At 40.4% G+C, this 17637-nt stretch overlaps 1 protein-coding gene across 1 annotated transcript in view; it reads left to right on the forward strand.

The window, feature by feature from the left end:
• necab1 (N-terminal EF-hand calcium binding protein 1) overlaps positions 1 to 17637 on the forward strand; it is a 52717-nt gene that overhangs the window by 14946 nt on the left and 20134 nt on the right. The window contains exons 5-6 of the mRNA XM_049603044.1: positions 404 to 501; positions 14382 to 14518. Coding sequence (XP_049459001.1) covers positions 404 to 501; positions 14382 to 14518 — 235 coding nt within the window. The remainder of the gene's footprint in view (positions 1 to 403; positions 502 to 14381; positions 14519 to 17637) is intronic.

Here is a 17637-nt window from a genome sequence, read left to right on the forward strand (position 1 = left end):
GTAAATACTTGCAAAAGGTGTCTTAGAGCAGCACAAGAAAAGTGATGTCGCTCCACATTTCAAAGGGTTAAGTGTCCATTTAGCATTTAATGATGGTTATTGTTAAGTGTTAGGTTTTCTCAGCTGAATGCATTATGCTTGTATAATAAGCTATGTACTGTTGTGGCTTTATCTTGCTTTGCCTCACAGTCATGAGCACCCCAGACTCAAATGCTATTTGACATTTTTCCCAGGAAAAGAAAAGAACTGTGTAAGATGTGGTCACATGCTCTACAACCAAACTGCTGCCGGCTGTGCGACTGAGGTGTCACACAGAGCTGCTTTAACAAAACACGTACAGCCCTGTCTTAGCTGTTTAACTCAGTGTTTCTTTGTGGGGGTTTTTTGTCTTTCCACTCTGAAGAGTATTTCTCCCAGCATCTCGGTGAATATGAGAATGTTCTCGGTGCCTTAGAAGACCTGAACATGTCCATACTGAAGGCGATGGACAAAACAAAGAAGGTAAGACGATAGAGATGAAGCAATCATTGAAAAGATAAACCTGCTTCTCTCAACATAACACACTAGCAGTGTATTGCAAAGCTTCCACAGTGTTTGTAATATTGTTTTCATATCTGTGTTCAGTTATATGCCTGGATGATAATCCTCCAGTGTACCTGTATTTGAAACACTGACAGCTTCACTTTCTATGTAACATTGTTTTCTATTGATGAGATATCCCCTTATGTGTATGCATAAGTTACGTTGCTCACAAAATATGCAGTAAGTAACATAATATTTTAAGCATGTACCTGAATTATTAACATAATAAAGTATAATTGACCCCTACCTTTATTAAAAAAAATAATCCACACTGTGTGAAAATAAAAGCAGTGTAAGTGTTAATGGTCCAGGTGATCACAGACTGTATGAAATAATGGATGTAGCCATTGTGACGTCACCCATTGGTTTGTGGACTGCCATTTGAAGCTTCGAGATTGTCATTTTTTGCGGTCCCCATCTTTGATTTTTGGAGCCAGAGGTGATGCAAAGTGACCATATTTGGACAATATGGTGGAGATAACCCTTACACTAGCAGCTAGCTTAGTCAGCATGGTGCATTTACAGCTATAGTTAACTGTGATAATGCTTACATTACTGAAACTAATCTATATTTCTGACTCCTTAGAGGGTCTTTTAGTACAACCAAACAATAATCAAGACTTTTTTTAGGCCTAAATGTTAAAATTAACTGAAGACAAACTGAAATAGTGACAGCTACAGCTATATGCTTATGATCTGTGAATCTGGGATAACGTCAATTCTGTGTTACCTCACCAATGTTGTCACCGTGGTAGCTACTTGTCAACAGACGGCACTCAACTATCACCCAAATTGGGCATGCCCTTAAATATGCATAACTTTAAGCCTTAATGAAATTTAAACAGGTTTAGCCCCCACTAAACCCCACCCTACTGTACAGTCAACACATTCTCACTCCGACAAATATTGACGTTTTGGTCATTGACTTTCCACATCCACATATGACGTGCAAATTACCCTGGGTGCATTGGTTGTTCTGGGACACCGTGTCAAGTTCTCTTCTGTCAAGACACAAATTTAACGTTTACATACTGTCCCTTTCAAAATGAACACACTACGTCAGTACAACACCGCAAATTGACTTTCTTTTCCTTCAACAGCAAACACATGGCTAGATTTAGGAAAAAAGAACATGGTTTGGACGTGAACACTGCTGGGTAAAATTCCGCCCCCCTGCCTGCCCCACTGGGACTTTTGCCACCTTAACTTTCGTCCTTGTCCTGCTGCGTTTCCCCCTGATGCTGCCAGGTGAAGTTAAACTACAACAGCAACCAGCCACATATCATGCTGACGATAATGGATGCCTTTTTTTCGTTGGTTTCTGATGCTGAAAGTCACTACCCAAGTGCCAGATTTCGAAGACTTTAGAGTGAGACTGGGCATGCACAGTTGTCATGAAGGAGGAAATTAGCTATATTTATTTCTCCTATAAAATCAGGCATTTTACCATGGGGGTCTGTGGGGATTGACTCAATTTTGGAGCCAGCCTCAAGTGGCCATTAGAGGAACTGCAGTTTTTGCGACTTCTGTGTTGGCTTAATTCTACGGCCCTGGAGGTTGCTGCTTGGTGGAAATTTATAGTAAAAATAAAAAAGGAGGTTTTAACATTGGGAAAATACATATCAGAATTGCACTGGGCCATATTATGTTTCTTTAAAAGTTAGTTGTGTATATAATGAGAATTGGTCCTAAGGAAAATGAAGATGGTTTGAAGTTTGATAAGGGAAATGTTTGTGCTGCATTTTGCCAGGGTTCATCCTCGTGGCACCATCTGTATCTGCACCAAATATCTTGGTATCCATTTGATAGTTGTTAACTAAAAGCCAAAGAATCTCCTCCTTTATGTAAAATGTCATGGCAAATCATTAAACAGTTGTAAGGGTATTTCAGCCTGGACTAAAGCACTGGACGGAGCAATCCACATTGTCCTCCTTACTAACATTCAGCTAGCATGGCTAACATTAAAATAATTAATTGACTTTATACTGCTACACAACAAATCCGTTGTGAATTGAAGGCTATTGAGAACGAAGTTCACTAAATTTCACTAAACTCACTAAAAAATCTCACTAAACTAAACTAAATATCAACACCTCCATATTTGTCTCCACTGAGTTTGGCTACTAGCTGTTTTCATTCACACAGACGACAGCCACCTGGAGTCTTTTTTAAAAAGTAAGAAAGAACTGATGAACCCCAGTCGTAATTTCTAAATGGATGTGTGGACATTTATGTGGTGGAGGTCCTGACTCCACTTTAAAATTAGGTGACTGAATGAAAATTGCAAAAAAATAAATTGAAAAAATTAAAATGTTAAAATTTGGATGCTATTTGTATCTGCTCAGAGCAAATAATCGGTTCATATCTGTTTATTCATATTCATTTAAATCCCTGTGACACACTCCCACACTCCCACACCTCCCACACAGTGAACATCATGCTGACATCTCCTGCAGCGCACATAATGATAGTAATAAGGGATGTTTGATTTACTCACAGCATGACTTAAACTCCATGCTGCAAATCTCTCCCAGCATGCTCCTCTGCTGCCCAACTCGTTTCCTCAGATCTCCCATTAGTCAGATTTACATTACAGAGCCAAAAAGGATGACCCAGGGCTCATTTATACTACTAATTAACCCCCAGAACAAAACATGAAAATATGTTATCATTCTTTTTGTACTTGCAGCCAGCATAGATGAGGAATTAAATGGGTTTTGGCTTTGTTACCAAACAAATACTGCTTTTGATCATGCTTTGGAAAAAACTCTATGTCCTCTTGATCTTACTGTGGAGCTGTGGAAGTACCTTTTAGATTCTCCGAGAGGAGAAGAAGCAAGATGATGAAGAGGGGGAGGCAAGCAGACAGAGATGAAGGTAAATGATCAGAGATAACAAAAGAAAAAAAGGACTGAAGGGACAAATGATGAGGAGAAAAGGATGTTGCAATGAGGAATAGAGGTGGATTATTAGATCTGCGGGGAGAGTGTCTTTTTTTCTTTTCACCACCCTCTCTTTCTCTGCGGTATCCGTTCTGGCACATATGACACATGCTGCGAAGCTCAAATTGCCCCTCAGAGCTGCACTGAAGCAGGCGCGTCTCAAACAGAGAGTGGGAGTCATACCGTTCATTTGCTGGTGGTAATTCTTTATTAGCACAGAAAGAGGAACCACATGATGAGAACTTAAACACCTCAAGACTGTGTGGACAAAGATAAATGCCAATGGCAGACAAAGAATTTTTGGTTTGGTAAATGTTTGGACACTTAATGAACAGAAAAAAGACAGCAGTGAGAGGGACTTTAAAGGTTCTGTATGTGACATTGAGAGCATTAATATGCCAGCATACTGCTTTTTTCTGTGTAAAGACAGTGGAGTAATGGTGTCCTGAACAGAAAATGAAGTCTGTGATTTGTTGTGGTAAGCCGGTCCAGCTGCACGTGCATGTTAGTCCACGTGTGTATCCTGGTGGCTGGCACATTGTCACCACTTTTCACTGTGCTCATACAGTGGTTCCTGACGATATCAGAAAGGTTTCTTTATAGAAGTGTGGCACCAACCCTTTGGTTCCCCACACTGTTAGCTCTGTTGATGCTGTTGCCATTAGGGCTGTCTATGGAGTTACCACCATTAGCTGCTAGCCGCCAGCCACAGTCCTTCATCGGGTGATCAGCAAAAACAAGATGAATTGCTGGTGGTATTTTGTTGTAAATTTATTCCCGGGTTCAGTTCTGGGTGAAAAAAGAACATGCAGGTCGGTTTGTGGGTGTTGCAAGATAAATATATTTGAAATAAAATGAAAATAATTTAATTTAATATTTTAATCCTCTGACTGCTGACCTTGTATTTAGTCTTCTAGGTGTGTTTCATAGACTGTAAAAATAAATGATGTAGCCACCATGACATCACTCATTGGTTTGTGGACTGTGGAGTTGGCTCATTGGTGTTTTTGGAGTCAGACGTCACGTGACCATATTTGGGTGAGTGGCCGGAGCTGTAGAGGAGCGAAGGGTGGATCTGACTGAGAAACCGAGGAGACTGTCAGCAGACAGCCTCACTCAAAGTGGCTGCAACCTTAATTATGCATAACTTTAAGGCTTAATAAAATGTAAATTTGTGAAGTATATAAAAAGTACCCTTGAACAGTCATCATGAAGGAGGAAATTAGCTACAGAGCCCCTAACCATTTTTGTACCAGGCTGTAAACATTTGTAATTCTGCTGTAAAGCTGGACATTTTAATGTGGGGGTATATGTGAACTGAATGGCTTCTGGAGCTAGCCTCAATTAGACATTCAAAGAACTGCAGCTTTTGGCAACTCTGTATACGTTACCAACAGGCTCATTAACTGTGGTGTGTGCTACTGAATATTCATTTAAATTGCATTTTAACCTTTGTTTTAAAATGTTATATCTTAGTTTCACAGGTAGCAAATGTTCCAGAATGATCACTTTAATCATGCTGCCTAACTAATTATTTGAACAGCACACAGATGATATGTGATTAGTGGTTTTTGGGGTCAGGTTTGGGCCACAGATCTTGTGTCGGCGGGTAGGGTCAGGTTGCAGAACTATTTGGTCATATGTGTGGCAGGAAGGGTGAGGTATTTCACATCACAGTTCTGGTTCAGGGTTGGATCTTGAAAATCAGACCTGTGCAGGACTCTGCAGCCAGGTCAGTAACCTACATGTTTAGAACCGTGTCCGGACAACTCATATGCTTTGAATTTCACATAGAGCCCCTTAAAAAGTAGTGTGTGCAAACTTAGGTGGTGGGTTTATTAGTATGATATAACATTTATGTTTTCTCTAGTGTATAATCACCTGAAAATAAGAATGGTAGTGTTTTCTTTACCTCAGAATAAGCTGTTTATATCTACATAGGAAGTGAGCCCTTTTCTACAGAGATCGTCATGTTGCACCACCGTGTTGCTACAGTAGCACAGAACGGAAAAACCAAATACCAAACAAACCCAAATGAACAGCGTCAGGGAAACACAGATTTATTTATTTATTTTTTTTTTTACATGAAACTGCTTAATTCAGTGTTTTTAGCAGTTTAAATCAACAAATCAGTTTTTAATTTGCAGAGGAAGAGACCTCTGGGGATAATTTGGCTCCCAATAAATGCTGCAATAAATGCTGGTTGCAATCTACAATCCTGACTTCTTGATGTGACAAAATCCCCCCAAATCTTACATGCTGGACCTTGAAGAAAAATGATACATAGTAGACACATAAGTACTAGCTACATCTACAAAGTAGTGGGGAAACAATTCATATCTTTGAAATAAGTTTTTCACTCAAAGAGAGAGAGAGAGAGATTTTTCTTGAAATGGGTTTCCAAAAAAGTTGAATCTGCAGGAACATGGAAGTGAATTACAGGAAATGAAACGTACAGATACTTTTGCAATAACCTTTGCAATCTTCTATAGACCTCAACTTGATGAGGTGTGAAAATCAAACGGCACCTCAAATCATTTTCTGTTCTCTGAAAGAATTGTTGAGAGTCCAAAGTGAGGCAGCAGGAGAGAAAGAAGGGATGTGTATTTTGAGGTTTTTGTCATTCGAAAAGGTTATTTTAAAAGTTATTCACCCTACTGTGGACTTCTTAAAGCCTTGGGTCAGCTTTTTTCCATCAGCACACTCTACACTCTCGTCCTCTCACGGATATACGGTACAAAATTGATATCTGAGCTCAAATGAGAACAAATTACTCTCCACAAACTGGACAGAACTGAGGAATTACCGAGGAAGGCAATAACGTTTAAATTAAATTACAACTGTAGACTCCAAACACAACGCTGATGGCTTCCCAGTATTTACTCCCTGAAGCCTAATTCATAGTTTTCCCCTTTACAAAGCATGTGTGACACCACAAATGATTTCTGTGACCCTAAAAATAACTCATAGCACCACAGAAGACAGAAAAGAAATGTATGACGAGCTGCGAGTGAGTGAGGAAGAGAACAGATGCTGCATTAGTCACAGACTAAAGCGCCATCTCCATTGAACTGCATATGCATTTGAGTGGGTGATCCCTGGCTGTACATGTGTGTGAGGGAACTGGCGTCATGCATGTGCATTTGTGGGGTGTTCCTTGCTTTTTGGCATCGGAAGATTGTTAGTGTGCATTCATATGAGCTGACGTATACAAAAGCTAATATGCTTGATTGTGTGTACAGCTTTGTGTGATCAAACATCCATGCACATGCACAGGGGATCTGGAACAAGATTGTTCATTGAGATCAAAGTCAGGCACGGATTCATGTCGCTGCTGAAACACTCGGGGTTTCATTTTGCACAGATATTCCTGCCAAAGCTATTTACAGGCTTCACATACACAACCTCCTTTAGCTTTGGCTCTAAACCTGTCCTCACAGATCTCAGGTGTTTCTCACCTGCAGTGAGAGGAAGTCACTATGTTCTCACACTTCACAGTTTATTGTAGTATTAGGGATGCAGTGCGAACTAGAAAATGACAATCGGGCGGGGTCAGCTCTTTCTCCAGGGTGTAAAGGGAACCCACTACATGCTCTAGTAAATTGATGTCTTACAACCAAACCACCAAACCAAAAACATTTCACCAACTTTGTTTATCAGACACCAACAAACTATTCTGGAGCAAAACTGCTAGTAAATCAGACTCAAACACACACAACGGTAGACCATCTTTTCTGCTCAAAAACAGACCCACACAGTACTGTACCAGAACCAAAGACACTATCAACATGCCAAAGATGTAGGCAGATGTGTTACTACCACACAGCATCTAGGCCTGTACCTGACTAACATCAGAGGCGTAGACCACCAAATAATGTAAATTTGTCAGCTGTTTTCTTGGTGTGAAAATAGTCTACAGTAACAGAAAACTAGAAATACCATCTCGCAGCTGTACGCCTCTGTGAACCAGTCATATTGCAGTTAGTTTATATTTATGTCGCTCCAGACTCATATGTAGCCATGATAGTAGACAGTTCTAGACTATGGATGTTGCTGAAAAGAAATTATATGTTCAACTCAAAAGCAGTATCTGACCACATGTCTCCCCTTCTGTTCCTGAGATATGAGTTAGAAGAATAATGGCCAGAAAGTTTTTTTGCAGAACATTATGATGTCACAGTGAAGCTGACCTTTGACCTTTTGGATATAAAACATCATCACTTTGTCATTTTATCCTATTAGACATTTATGTGAAATTTGTCATGATGAGTGTATGAATTCTTGAGTTCTGGCCAAAAACACGTTTGTGAGGTCACAGTGATCTTGACCTTTGACCTTCGAAAACCAAATTTCAATCAGGTCATCCTTGAGTCTAACCAGACGTTTTTACCAAATTTGAGGAAATTCCCACAAGGTGTTCTTAAGATATCACCATCACAGGAATTGGACAAATGAGGTCACAGTGGTCTTGACCTTTAACCTGTGACTACTAAAATCTGATCAATTCATTGTTGAATCCAACCAGATGGAAAATGTCACAATAACATCATATTTCAAGGTATTTACTAGCAAGCTAGCTATCATTAGTCAGCAAGCTGGCTTTCTGTGTCCATCACATCAGGCAGGAAGAAAGTTTTACAAATATAAAATTGGCCTGGTGTCCTAAGGCAGGCAGAAAAGCATCACATATCAGTTCAAAGAGGACCCAAATGCAGACTAACAGGCATGTTGAATTTTTAACAAAAAGCTTTAATGTGGCTAATAGAAATCATCCAGTACAGGCAGGTAACTAAAAGTTCAAATGCAAGCAGAAACAAAGCTAAACTGAAAACCAACCAGGATAATATGTTAAACTCAATCCAAAATCCAAAAAGGACACCGGCCAGGAAATGGAAAAGGGAATGACACCAGGAACACATGGGTGAACACAGGGGTGAACACAGACAAACTGACTAAGATCAAAGGGAAACATACAGGTATGGGTGCGTCCCAAGTCTCTTATTTTTATAGTGCTACTGCTAGCCCCTCGCTTGAACCGGAAGTCGTTCGAGGTCCACCATCTTCTAGGCCGTCCCAAGTCTCTTATTTGTGCAGCGAGGAGCTAGTGCTAGGAGCTAGCAGCAAGCTTTAAGCAGCTACGAGCTAGGATGGTCGAGAGCTTCCTAAGAGGAAGTCTTTTTCAGCTTGAGGCCATGACGTATAAATACCCGCCCCCTACATCTGGCTCATTTGAACGAGATGGTGGAGAAACAGCGCAAGTGTACCCGTTACATGCATTCTTTGCAATGAAACGCTGTCATTCACATGCCTACGTGACTACAAAGAGTAACGTTGACGATATTTTGTGCAAGACTGTCATGTTGTAATTAAGTTTATTTCCTTCACAATCCGTTGCGGTGTTCAGCGGACTGTCTGTGATGTGTGGCTGTTAAATGTGCAACTGCTCATGTCCAGAACCACACGTGTTGACATAACACCACACACACACACACACACACACACACACACACACACACACACACACACACACATGTGAGTGTTCAATAGCTTGTAGGTAATATTAATTAGCCTATTAATATTAATATTAATATTAATTAATATTATTACTTTCATGTTGTTGTAAGCTACTGTCATTACTGTCTGTCCTGCATCTCTCTCTCTCTCTCTCTCTCTCTCTCTCTCTCTCTCTCTGTCTCTCTCTTTCTGTCTCATTGTGTCATACGGATTACTGTTAATTTATTATGTTGATCTGTTCTGTACGACATCTATTGCACATCTGTCCGTCCTGGGAAAGGGATCCCTCCTCGTGCTCTTCCTGAGGTTTCTACCATTTTTTCCCCCGTTAAAGGTTTTTTTGAGGGAGTTTTTCCTGATCAGCTGCGAGGGTCCTAAGGACAGAGGGATGTCGTATGCTGTAAAGCCCTGTGAGGCAAACTGTGATTTGTGATATTGAGCTTTATAAATAAAATTGAATTGATTGAGGTAGACTGACAGGTCTGGTATGTCTTATTCACTCAGCAGCTGACTTGTTGAATGATGGCGAGTGGATTTAATAATAGTGACAATAATAATGATGATCATAATAATAATGGTAATGATGCTCATCACAGTGACAGTGGCAGGGCTATAGACCGTTCTTTAATTGCCACAAACTTTGGCAAATGACTCAATAACAATGGTAATACATGCAAACCTGTGTGACCAAAGTCATGATGGTGGGGGGGGTTTACGGCTTTGATCAGCGAATAATGTGACTTGGGATGTAGATATGCAGCAGATCCAGCTGTGCCGCTGTCAACAGGAATGGACGTCGCTTCACGTGACTCTACAGTGGAAAGGACGTCTCATGTCTCTTCAACCGACAATGCTCGCTCATCGCTCCTAGCGCTAGTTCCTCACATTTTTTCCTAGGTGGGAGGGGCTAAACAGCTAGCAAAGTCGGCTAGCAGTAGCACTAGCAGTAATTTAAGAGACTTGGGAAGGACCCTAGATATACACAGAAAACTAATCACAAGAATGAGACACAGCTGGAGTAGGAAGACCTGGGCAAAAGGAGGGAAATGAAGACTGGCTAACAACAAGGTTGTGGATGAAGACTTATATAGAACAGATGTGAAGGGAGGACTCTGGGAACAGGGAAGGACTAACGAGACAGGTGTGACAGAAAGCAGGCGGGAAACACAAAGAGAGGAAGTAAAACCAGACAAGAGACACGTGGAGAGAATCTACAAAATAAAACAGGAAGCAGATTCAACATGAATGAACAACATGAAACAACCAACACAAACAGAAACAAACAAAGATCATGACAAAAAGAGGACTAACATCAAGGTTAAGAAATGGTATGGTACACTGTAGGTGTGTCTGAAATCATCATACAAGATTCTTTCTGGCATTAATATAGGAAACATATGTATCAGATGCCAACTTCACCGCTCCCATCCCCTCTGTCATTCCAACAATGGGTGCAATATTTTTGCCATAATGCAAAAGGTTTTTAATTCTGTAAATGCAATAATAACAGCCAGCACTGTGTTTGGATGGTAAAATGTGCTTTGGAGGGTTTAGGAAGGATTTTACATACAAACTTAGGAATGAAGTTCTGAATAGCTGCAGCAACTCAGTGTCCTCTAGCACATGACAGTGATCAGTTAGAAAGCATTTCACTTCATTTCATTCATCTTATTTTTGACATGATTTGATGATGATTTGCAGTCAGGATTTTTAACATACTGAGGTAAGGACATTTGGCAAAAGGTGAGGTATGATTGTGTGACTGGGTGGGAGTTATGTGTCATAGCCCTGACTGTAAGGCTTAAATAGCGTGATTTTAGTGCAGTGCAGGGCGTCCAACAAAGAACTCATTTGACCTTTTGTACGACTGAACATGAAAAGTCAAGGGAAAAGCATAAAGGAAAAAATCAGGCAGACTTTACACTGTTTAAAATGACTCCAAATTGGTGAGGTGGATACACACACACTCACACACACACACAAAGGTGCAGATCACAGGAGGTAATCTATGCTCAGATGGTAGACAGGAGTCTGACCTTTCGCAGTTTTGCCGTGACTCACTCTCTGAGTGAATGTGCATGTGTGTGCTGTCAGAATGTCAGGGGATCAAACAATACCTATGACCGATAGCGATTCTGGGTTTTTTAAATGCAACACTGCAGAGACCAGAGATTTGATGACTTTTATGTCTGAATGAAAAACAGCTGAGGTGCTGGATGCTGCTGTTGAATAGGACCGACGGGAAAAGCCTGGATCTAATGATCTGCTCTGTATTCTGGAGAGGAGTTCAGCTCACTCTTGGGAAGACTCAACATACTGTAATTAGTGTGTGTGTGTGTGTGTGTGTGTGTGTGTGTGTGTGTGTGTGTGTGTGTGTGTGCGTGTGTGCATGTGTGCGTGTGTGTGTGTGTGTGTGTGTGTGTGTGTGTGTGTGCCTCCACAGTCTGATAAACAAATCCAGCTTTTAAAATCAAACCATCTTTAATGTACCTCTTGAAAACACAGTAATTACAAATATATTTCCTCTGTGCTTCTTCTTTCTCTTCCTGTCACACACACACACACACACACACACACACACACACACACACACACACACATTCCTATTCATGCATTAGTCATTCTGTAATTTGACTTGCATTAACATTTCCCTTCAAACCCCTCATTGTTAGTCGAGTGCACAAATAGCCGCTGTGCTTAAAACTGTGGGAGCAGGTGCGGCGTGCAAACAGCAAACTCTGTTGTACCGAGCATCGTTCAGTCTCCTTTGATTAGATCCAAAACCGCTCTCAGCCCTTCTGCTCCCGTCCAGGCATGGCAAATGATGCCTCACCAAGATGTCATTCAGTTGGATTTTTTTTCCCATCAGCCTTCTGAATAAAGAGAACAAATAATAAATGTACCCTTGATTCGCAAAATGACAAATTGTACCTCAACCTGAAATGCGCACTGTGGAGGAAATTATTTCTTAGATGTGTTTTTGATTAAAGGTGCAAATGACTATTTCACATTTTGATGTTATTGGTTCCACCAAGGACGTGATGTTTTCAGTGCCATTTGTTTGTTTGTTTGCAGGATTACAGAAAAACACGATTTTCATGAAAACTTGGTAGAGGGGTGGGCCAAGGAAGAACCTGTTTGATTTTGAAGCCAATCTGAATTAAAGAGCGGATACACAAATAGTTTTTCACTTTTGTTAAACTTGCAGTATATGCACATGGCTCTCACTTTGGAAGTCACATGTGAACATGGAGGTGGCTTAGCCGTAAATTCTGTCCTTTTACAAAGTATCTCTGTCCACACTAGGACACAAAAACGACTCCAAACACTCATCAGCACTAGCTGTCTCCCCCATTCTAGGTAGTTAAGTGTACAAGGCTAACGTTACCTTTTTCAAAACACCTACTGGAGATGTCATCACCGTTGATTCCTGTTCAATTTCAAGGATAAGAGAGGTTATTCGAAGATAGTGGTGTTATCTCTGGCCTGGCCATGGGAAAGTTTTTTGACCAGGCCTGATCCGAGACCTTTATTTCTAGCAGACATTAAATCAACTCTGAAGTGAGCAAAATAAAATTGGTTGCAGCAGACACCTCCTTTTGTCATTAGCAGTGCCAACTAGCAGTGCAAAAGGTAAACACATCGTTACTCCGCCATTGTTGTTACTGGTTCAGGCTCATGCTACACAAAGTAACAACGGACATGTGCGAATTGAGCAGATGATGTCATAGTTTCCCAAATGCTCTGTTTGTCCACAAGGATACACACTAACCAGGGTTCTGAATAGTCTGCGCCACAGACACAGAACAAAAATCTCTGTTTTAGTGACCTAGATCTGTTTGCATGTGGATGAGAGGCCAAAACATGGAGGAAAATGTCTTTTATAGATACAGAATACTTGTCCAGTTTTACACATAAAGGTCATTTTGCTCATTATCACCAATGATGTCATCACAATCATCTTGAATTAGGCTTAAGCTTCATTGTGTTTGAAGCTTGATTCATTCTACAAATATAAAGTCTGAATATTTCAGCCTCTGCTGCAGCAATTTAGACCATTTTTTTTCTGACATGTCTTTTGTAAGTCCCCCAATTTATTAATAGTGCAGTACTAAATCACCTGAGTCCCCTTTAAGGTCAGAGATCAAAGCTTGTTTCCATCTCAGTAACTAATAATTCTTGGTGGACACGCTGGCCATTACTTAAAATAAGTCCAGTTCTATGTGTTGAAGAAGTTGGGGGTACTTTATCAACGACACAACATACAGACTTCACATACCGCAACAATGAGACAGCCCTGTAGAGCAGTTCACTGAACATTCTTATACTCCTCCTCAGATAAACATCATACCTTACTTTCCATGTGTGCATGTGTGTGGGTGTGATTTCCTGCTGTTTCCAGAACTTCCGCTTATTCCACTTAATACTTGGCGCTTTACCACATCTTGTTCCTTGCAACAACCTCTGTTTCCCATCACAGTGTTTCACCATCACAAAGTTTGCTAGGTCACCTTGTTCTAAAATCTCTCAGAGTGAGACCATTCAGGGTTGCCCAATTTTAGTAAACATGTTTTGCACCTAACTTGACCTTAAGGGTCAAGTATTTCTAGGCCTTTTCACCACCACATATGCTTAACAATATTTGTATTTTATAACTATATTAGACTCTTGTCCATAAACCCAACCAAAATAAAATGCTATTAACTGTGATATAACTGCTGAAATGAGAAGCTGAATCATTATTCAAACCAACCCGGTCAAAGTCAATCCAGTTTCATTTGAGAATAATAAGTGCAATTTAAAGTTTGACACAGAGACACACGTACAACTCATTAAAGACTCAAATGAATAATGAATGAATGAGCTATACCTTTGTCTAGAATAAAATGGATGAATACAACAGAAACTCACACTCCCTGCATGTTTTAACAGTTAATATGTTGTAGCCTACTCATTTAAAGCTCCGAAACCCTGCGTGCATATTTTTTGAGGTCTTATTTTCTCCCCTATTTAACTTGCATTGATCTGTTGTCTTTTTATCATCCATTTAAGATTGATCAAACACAATTTAAGTGGCAAAATTCAGCAGATAAAAGATGTAGAGCGTGAAGACCACAGATTGTTAATGTTCTTCCACTTCTTTTCTCCTCTTCTGCAGCTGCCTAATAATCTTTTCTAAAGAAGGATCTTGTTTGTTGGCCTCTTTTAATGAAGTCTGGACACTGAGTGACTCTTGACTTGCATGTGAAACTTGTCACTGCTCTCCTTGTTCTGTCATTCTTTCTTTTAATTATTCCTCCCTCTTTAACTCCTCCACCTCCCTGTCTTCCTTTTGATTGATAGGATTATCAGGAGTCCACCCATCTGGAGCAGTTTGTGACCCGCTTCCTGCTGAAGGAGACAACCAATCAGCTTCATTCACTTCAAAGCTCTCTTGAGTGCGCCATGGAAACCACAGCCGAGCAGACTCGCCAGGAGAAGTAAGAACTACAGTAATCTCTCGCAGGCATACAATTAGTTCTTAAAAGAAGGACAAATTGTGTTGCACAATGGCACCTGTAATTACAGTTCTCACATCTAGTGTGACATTTTTGTTCAAACCACACACACTAATTTACATCCCACATTTTAGATTTAAATGATGCTGTCATCCGCAGTGCTGTGCAACAACCCAGATTCCTACCCTGTATTTGTAGGACCTCCTGCTATTCCCTGAAATCCAGCAGTTCTTTTATTTATATGATCACTACCCGCCTCTGGGAGATAGATGCAGGAGGGAGATCATTAAGAAGCAATTGTTAAGACTTGAGAGAAATTAAACACAGACGCTTAAAAAACCAATCAGGGCCTTTTCACTCCAAACTCTTCAACCAAGCAACTGACATTGTATAAAGAGCAAGAACGTCTGCGAAGGGCAGGAGGGAGGGGCAGTCTATGGGTCAAACAAACACAGGATTTTCCCCCAGGAGACCACTGTTCATGTCTCGTGTAAAAACAAGTAAACTTTGAGTTATTTTAAGCTACATCATCACGTTTGATTTTTGTAAACTTAACCTACATAGCCTACATTATTTACGTAGCATTACAGCACCATTAATTTGTTAGATTTTATACAAACTGTATGAGAATACATTGCATTAGTAAAAACACACCTATTTTAAGCCAAACCTAACCAAATAGTCTGGTGCCTAAACCTAAAACCAAAGTAAAGTTACGTTAGTTTAACTTTATTTTGAAAAGATTCTGTATTCATTTACCAAGGAGACACTGTACATTTCCTGTGAAAACATGAATGTATTTGAAAAAGCGATATGCTTGTAATGAGCGCAAAGCAACATGCCACCCCTGAGCATCCAGAACTGACACTAGAGGGGTACTTAAAGCATCATAGTTTGACGCATAGAGCCACTGACCAAGCATTGGGATTTGACAAGTTGGGAGTGAGAATGTGTGACAAAATACAAGGAAAGATGATTTTCATTTCCTGTTCTGAAATCAAAATAATATGTATGAGATACTGGGGAAAGTAGTAAATCACAGCAGGTCAAATTAACAGCTTGACTGCACCACAAAATATCAAAAGGAAAACAGGAGAACCTATTCACATTCACCTTGTGCTTTAAAGTTGTTCCTATCAATATTTTATAGTAACAATGGATGAACTGACTTTGTATAATATGAAAAGGGACATTTGTAGTGACGACTCAATCACGTATTATTAATAAGTCTGCAGTTCCCTTCAACTCTTTTCTGTTTTGGGTGACTGATTGCTTAATTTTATTTGGTTCTCATCAGCCTCATTTCAGGCCACAGCAGGCAGCTAGCAAACAGACAAAGTTAGCAACTAGCTGGTGAACATTGTAAAGCTAAAGAGACAGATATTTCCCTCAGGAGATGACGGAGACCAAACCACAGCTACAAGAAGAGTAAATAATAGACTTGCCATCATGGGAACCAGACCAGACAAATCTTTGAGCTCATGTTTTATTTGCATTGCTCCGGAAAATATGTCTGGCCCCCTCCCTTTCCGGCAGATTTCCAGTTGACCTGGCCTGCTTCATGCCAGTCACAACCATTTATCTAATATGGTGCATGTGTAATACGATGGCTCTGCACCTACATGCAACACCATCACAGCTCATCACTGCATGCTGTAGTCTGTTTACAGTTGTCCATCACTCAGGGCTACTTTGCACGTTTTGTTGCTCTGATTGGTTGTAAATCTATTCAATTTCATCCAGAGGCATCCAGGTCTGCGGCCGCTGATAACACCCCTTGTAAATCGAAAATGAACTGAGAGGTTCCAGACACTTTTTCAATTTGGTCTGACGATGCCAGGCTACAGGCGGACACAAACATGACTCCAAATAAACTAATGTTGCTCTGTGTCTGCTGAATGTGTAAACAGGGGACTGTTTGCTAAGATGTCCGCTATTACAACTTTACAGCTTGTTGTGCTGCCCGAGTGTCTGAAAAATCCTTTGATGTAGGTTTAACACAAGCTATATTTCCTGCTTAATTAAAAGCTGTTTATTGTCACCTCCAGCATGTGCACAATGTGACATTATTTCACTGCCAAAGGTCATCTGCTGTTTGTGGATCAGAAGACAAAGATAGCAGACTGAGGTGAATGCCACTAATAAGTCTGCTGATCACATTATGCTTTCTCCAGCTTGGTCTTCAATTAACTAACATATGCTAAGATTTATCTAAAAGGTGTCTGCATAACAGAACAACAATTAGAATATGACCTTAATGTGGTTACGATTTAATTATCAGCATGTTCATAAACCTGCTGCCTGATAATCAACACTCACCCGCTGGCTGAATGGACAGTTGATGATTAAACCTGAGGCACTTGTGCTTCGTGTGTGTGTGTGTGTGTGTGTGTGTGTGTGTGAGAGTGCAGTACTCAATCAGTGTGCGTCCGCATTCAGAGTCGAGGCATGCCCCCGGTGTTCTCGGTTCATTAGTGATGATGACTCACCAGTGTACAATAAATGTGCACAAGATTCACATACGGTGTGTGTGTGTGTGTGTGTGTGGGTGGGTGGGTGGGTGGGTGTGTGGGTGCGTGTGTGTGCGTGTGAACATGTACGTGGGCCTTCCCTGAAGATAGCGTGTCGATTCATGGTGTATTTAAAGAACAGGTGATGACGCATGGTCTTTTTGCATCCTGTCATCTGTCTGTGTTCACACTTGAGCTGCAGCGTCGACAACTGAGCCATGATTTGCTACCAACTTCCTACAACCCTCCATACAGCAGACCATTTATAATTTCCATGACCAGCCAAGTAATTTGAAGCAGCCAATACATTTTGAGAGAAACATATGCCAAGGAAATTAAGTGTCTATGAACATAATGAAGACATGTTGCTAATTAACATTCCTGAAGTTGCAGAAGTGTTAACACTGAATGTATCAGCAAAATGTTCATTGACAATGTATTTCAGTTGTTTTCTGCCAAATCTGCAATACAGTATTCATTTTCATATTTATTAAGAGGTTACTGTAGATGTAATGTAACGTGACGTAAATACGTAATGAGACCTAACCGAGAAGTGTATCTTAAAGGGGCAAAAAGCGAAATCGTTTCACC

The sequence above is a fragment of the Epinephelus fuscoguttatus genome, linkage group LG17 (assembly GCF_011397635.1).
Source record: "Epinephelus fuscoguttatus linkage group LG17, E.fuscoguttatus.final_Chr_v1".
Lineage (NCBI taxonomy): Eukaryota > Metazoa > Chordata > Actinopteri > Perciformes > Serranidae > Epinephelus > Epinephelus fuscoguttatus.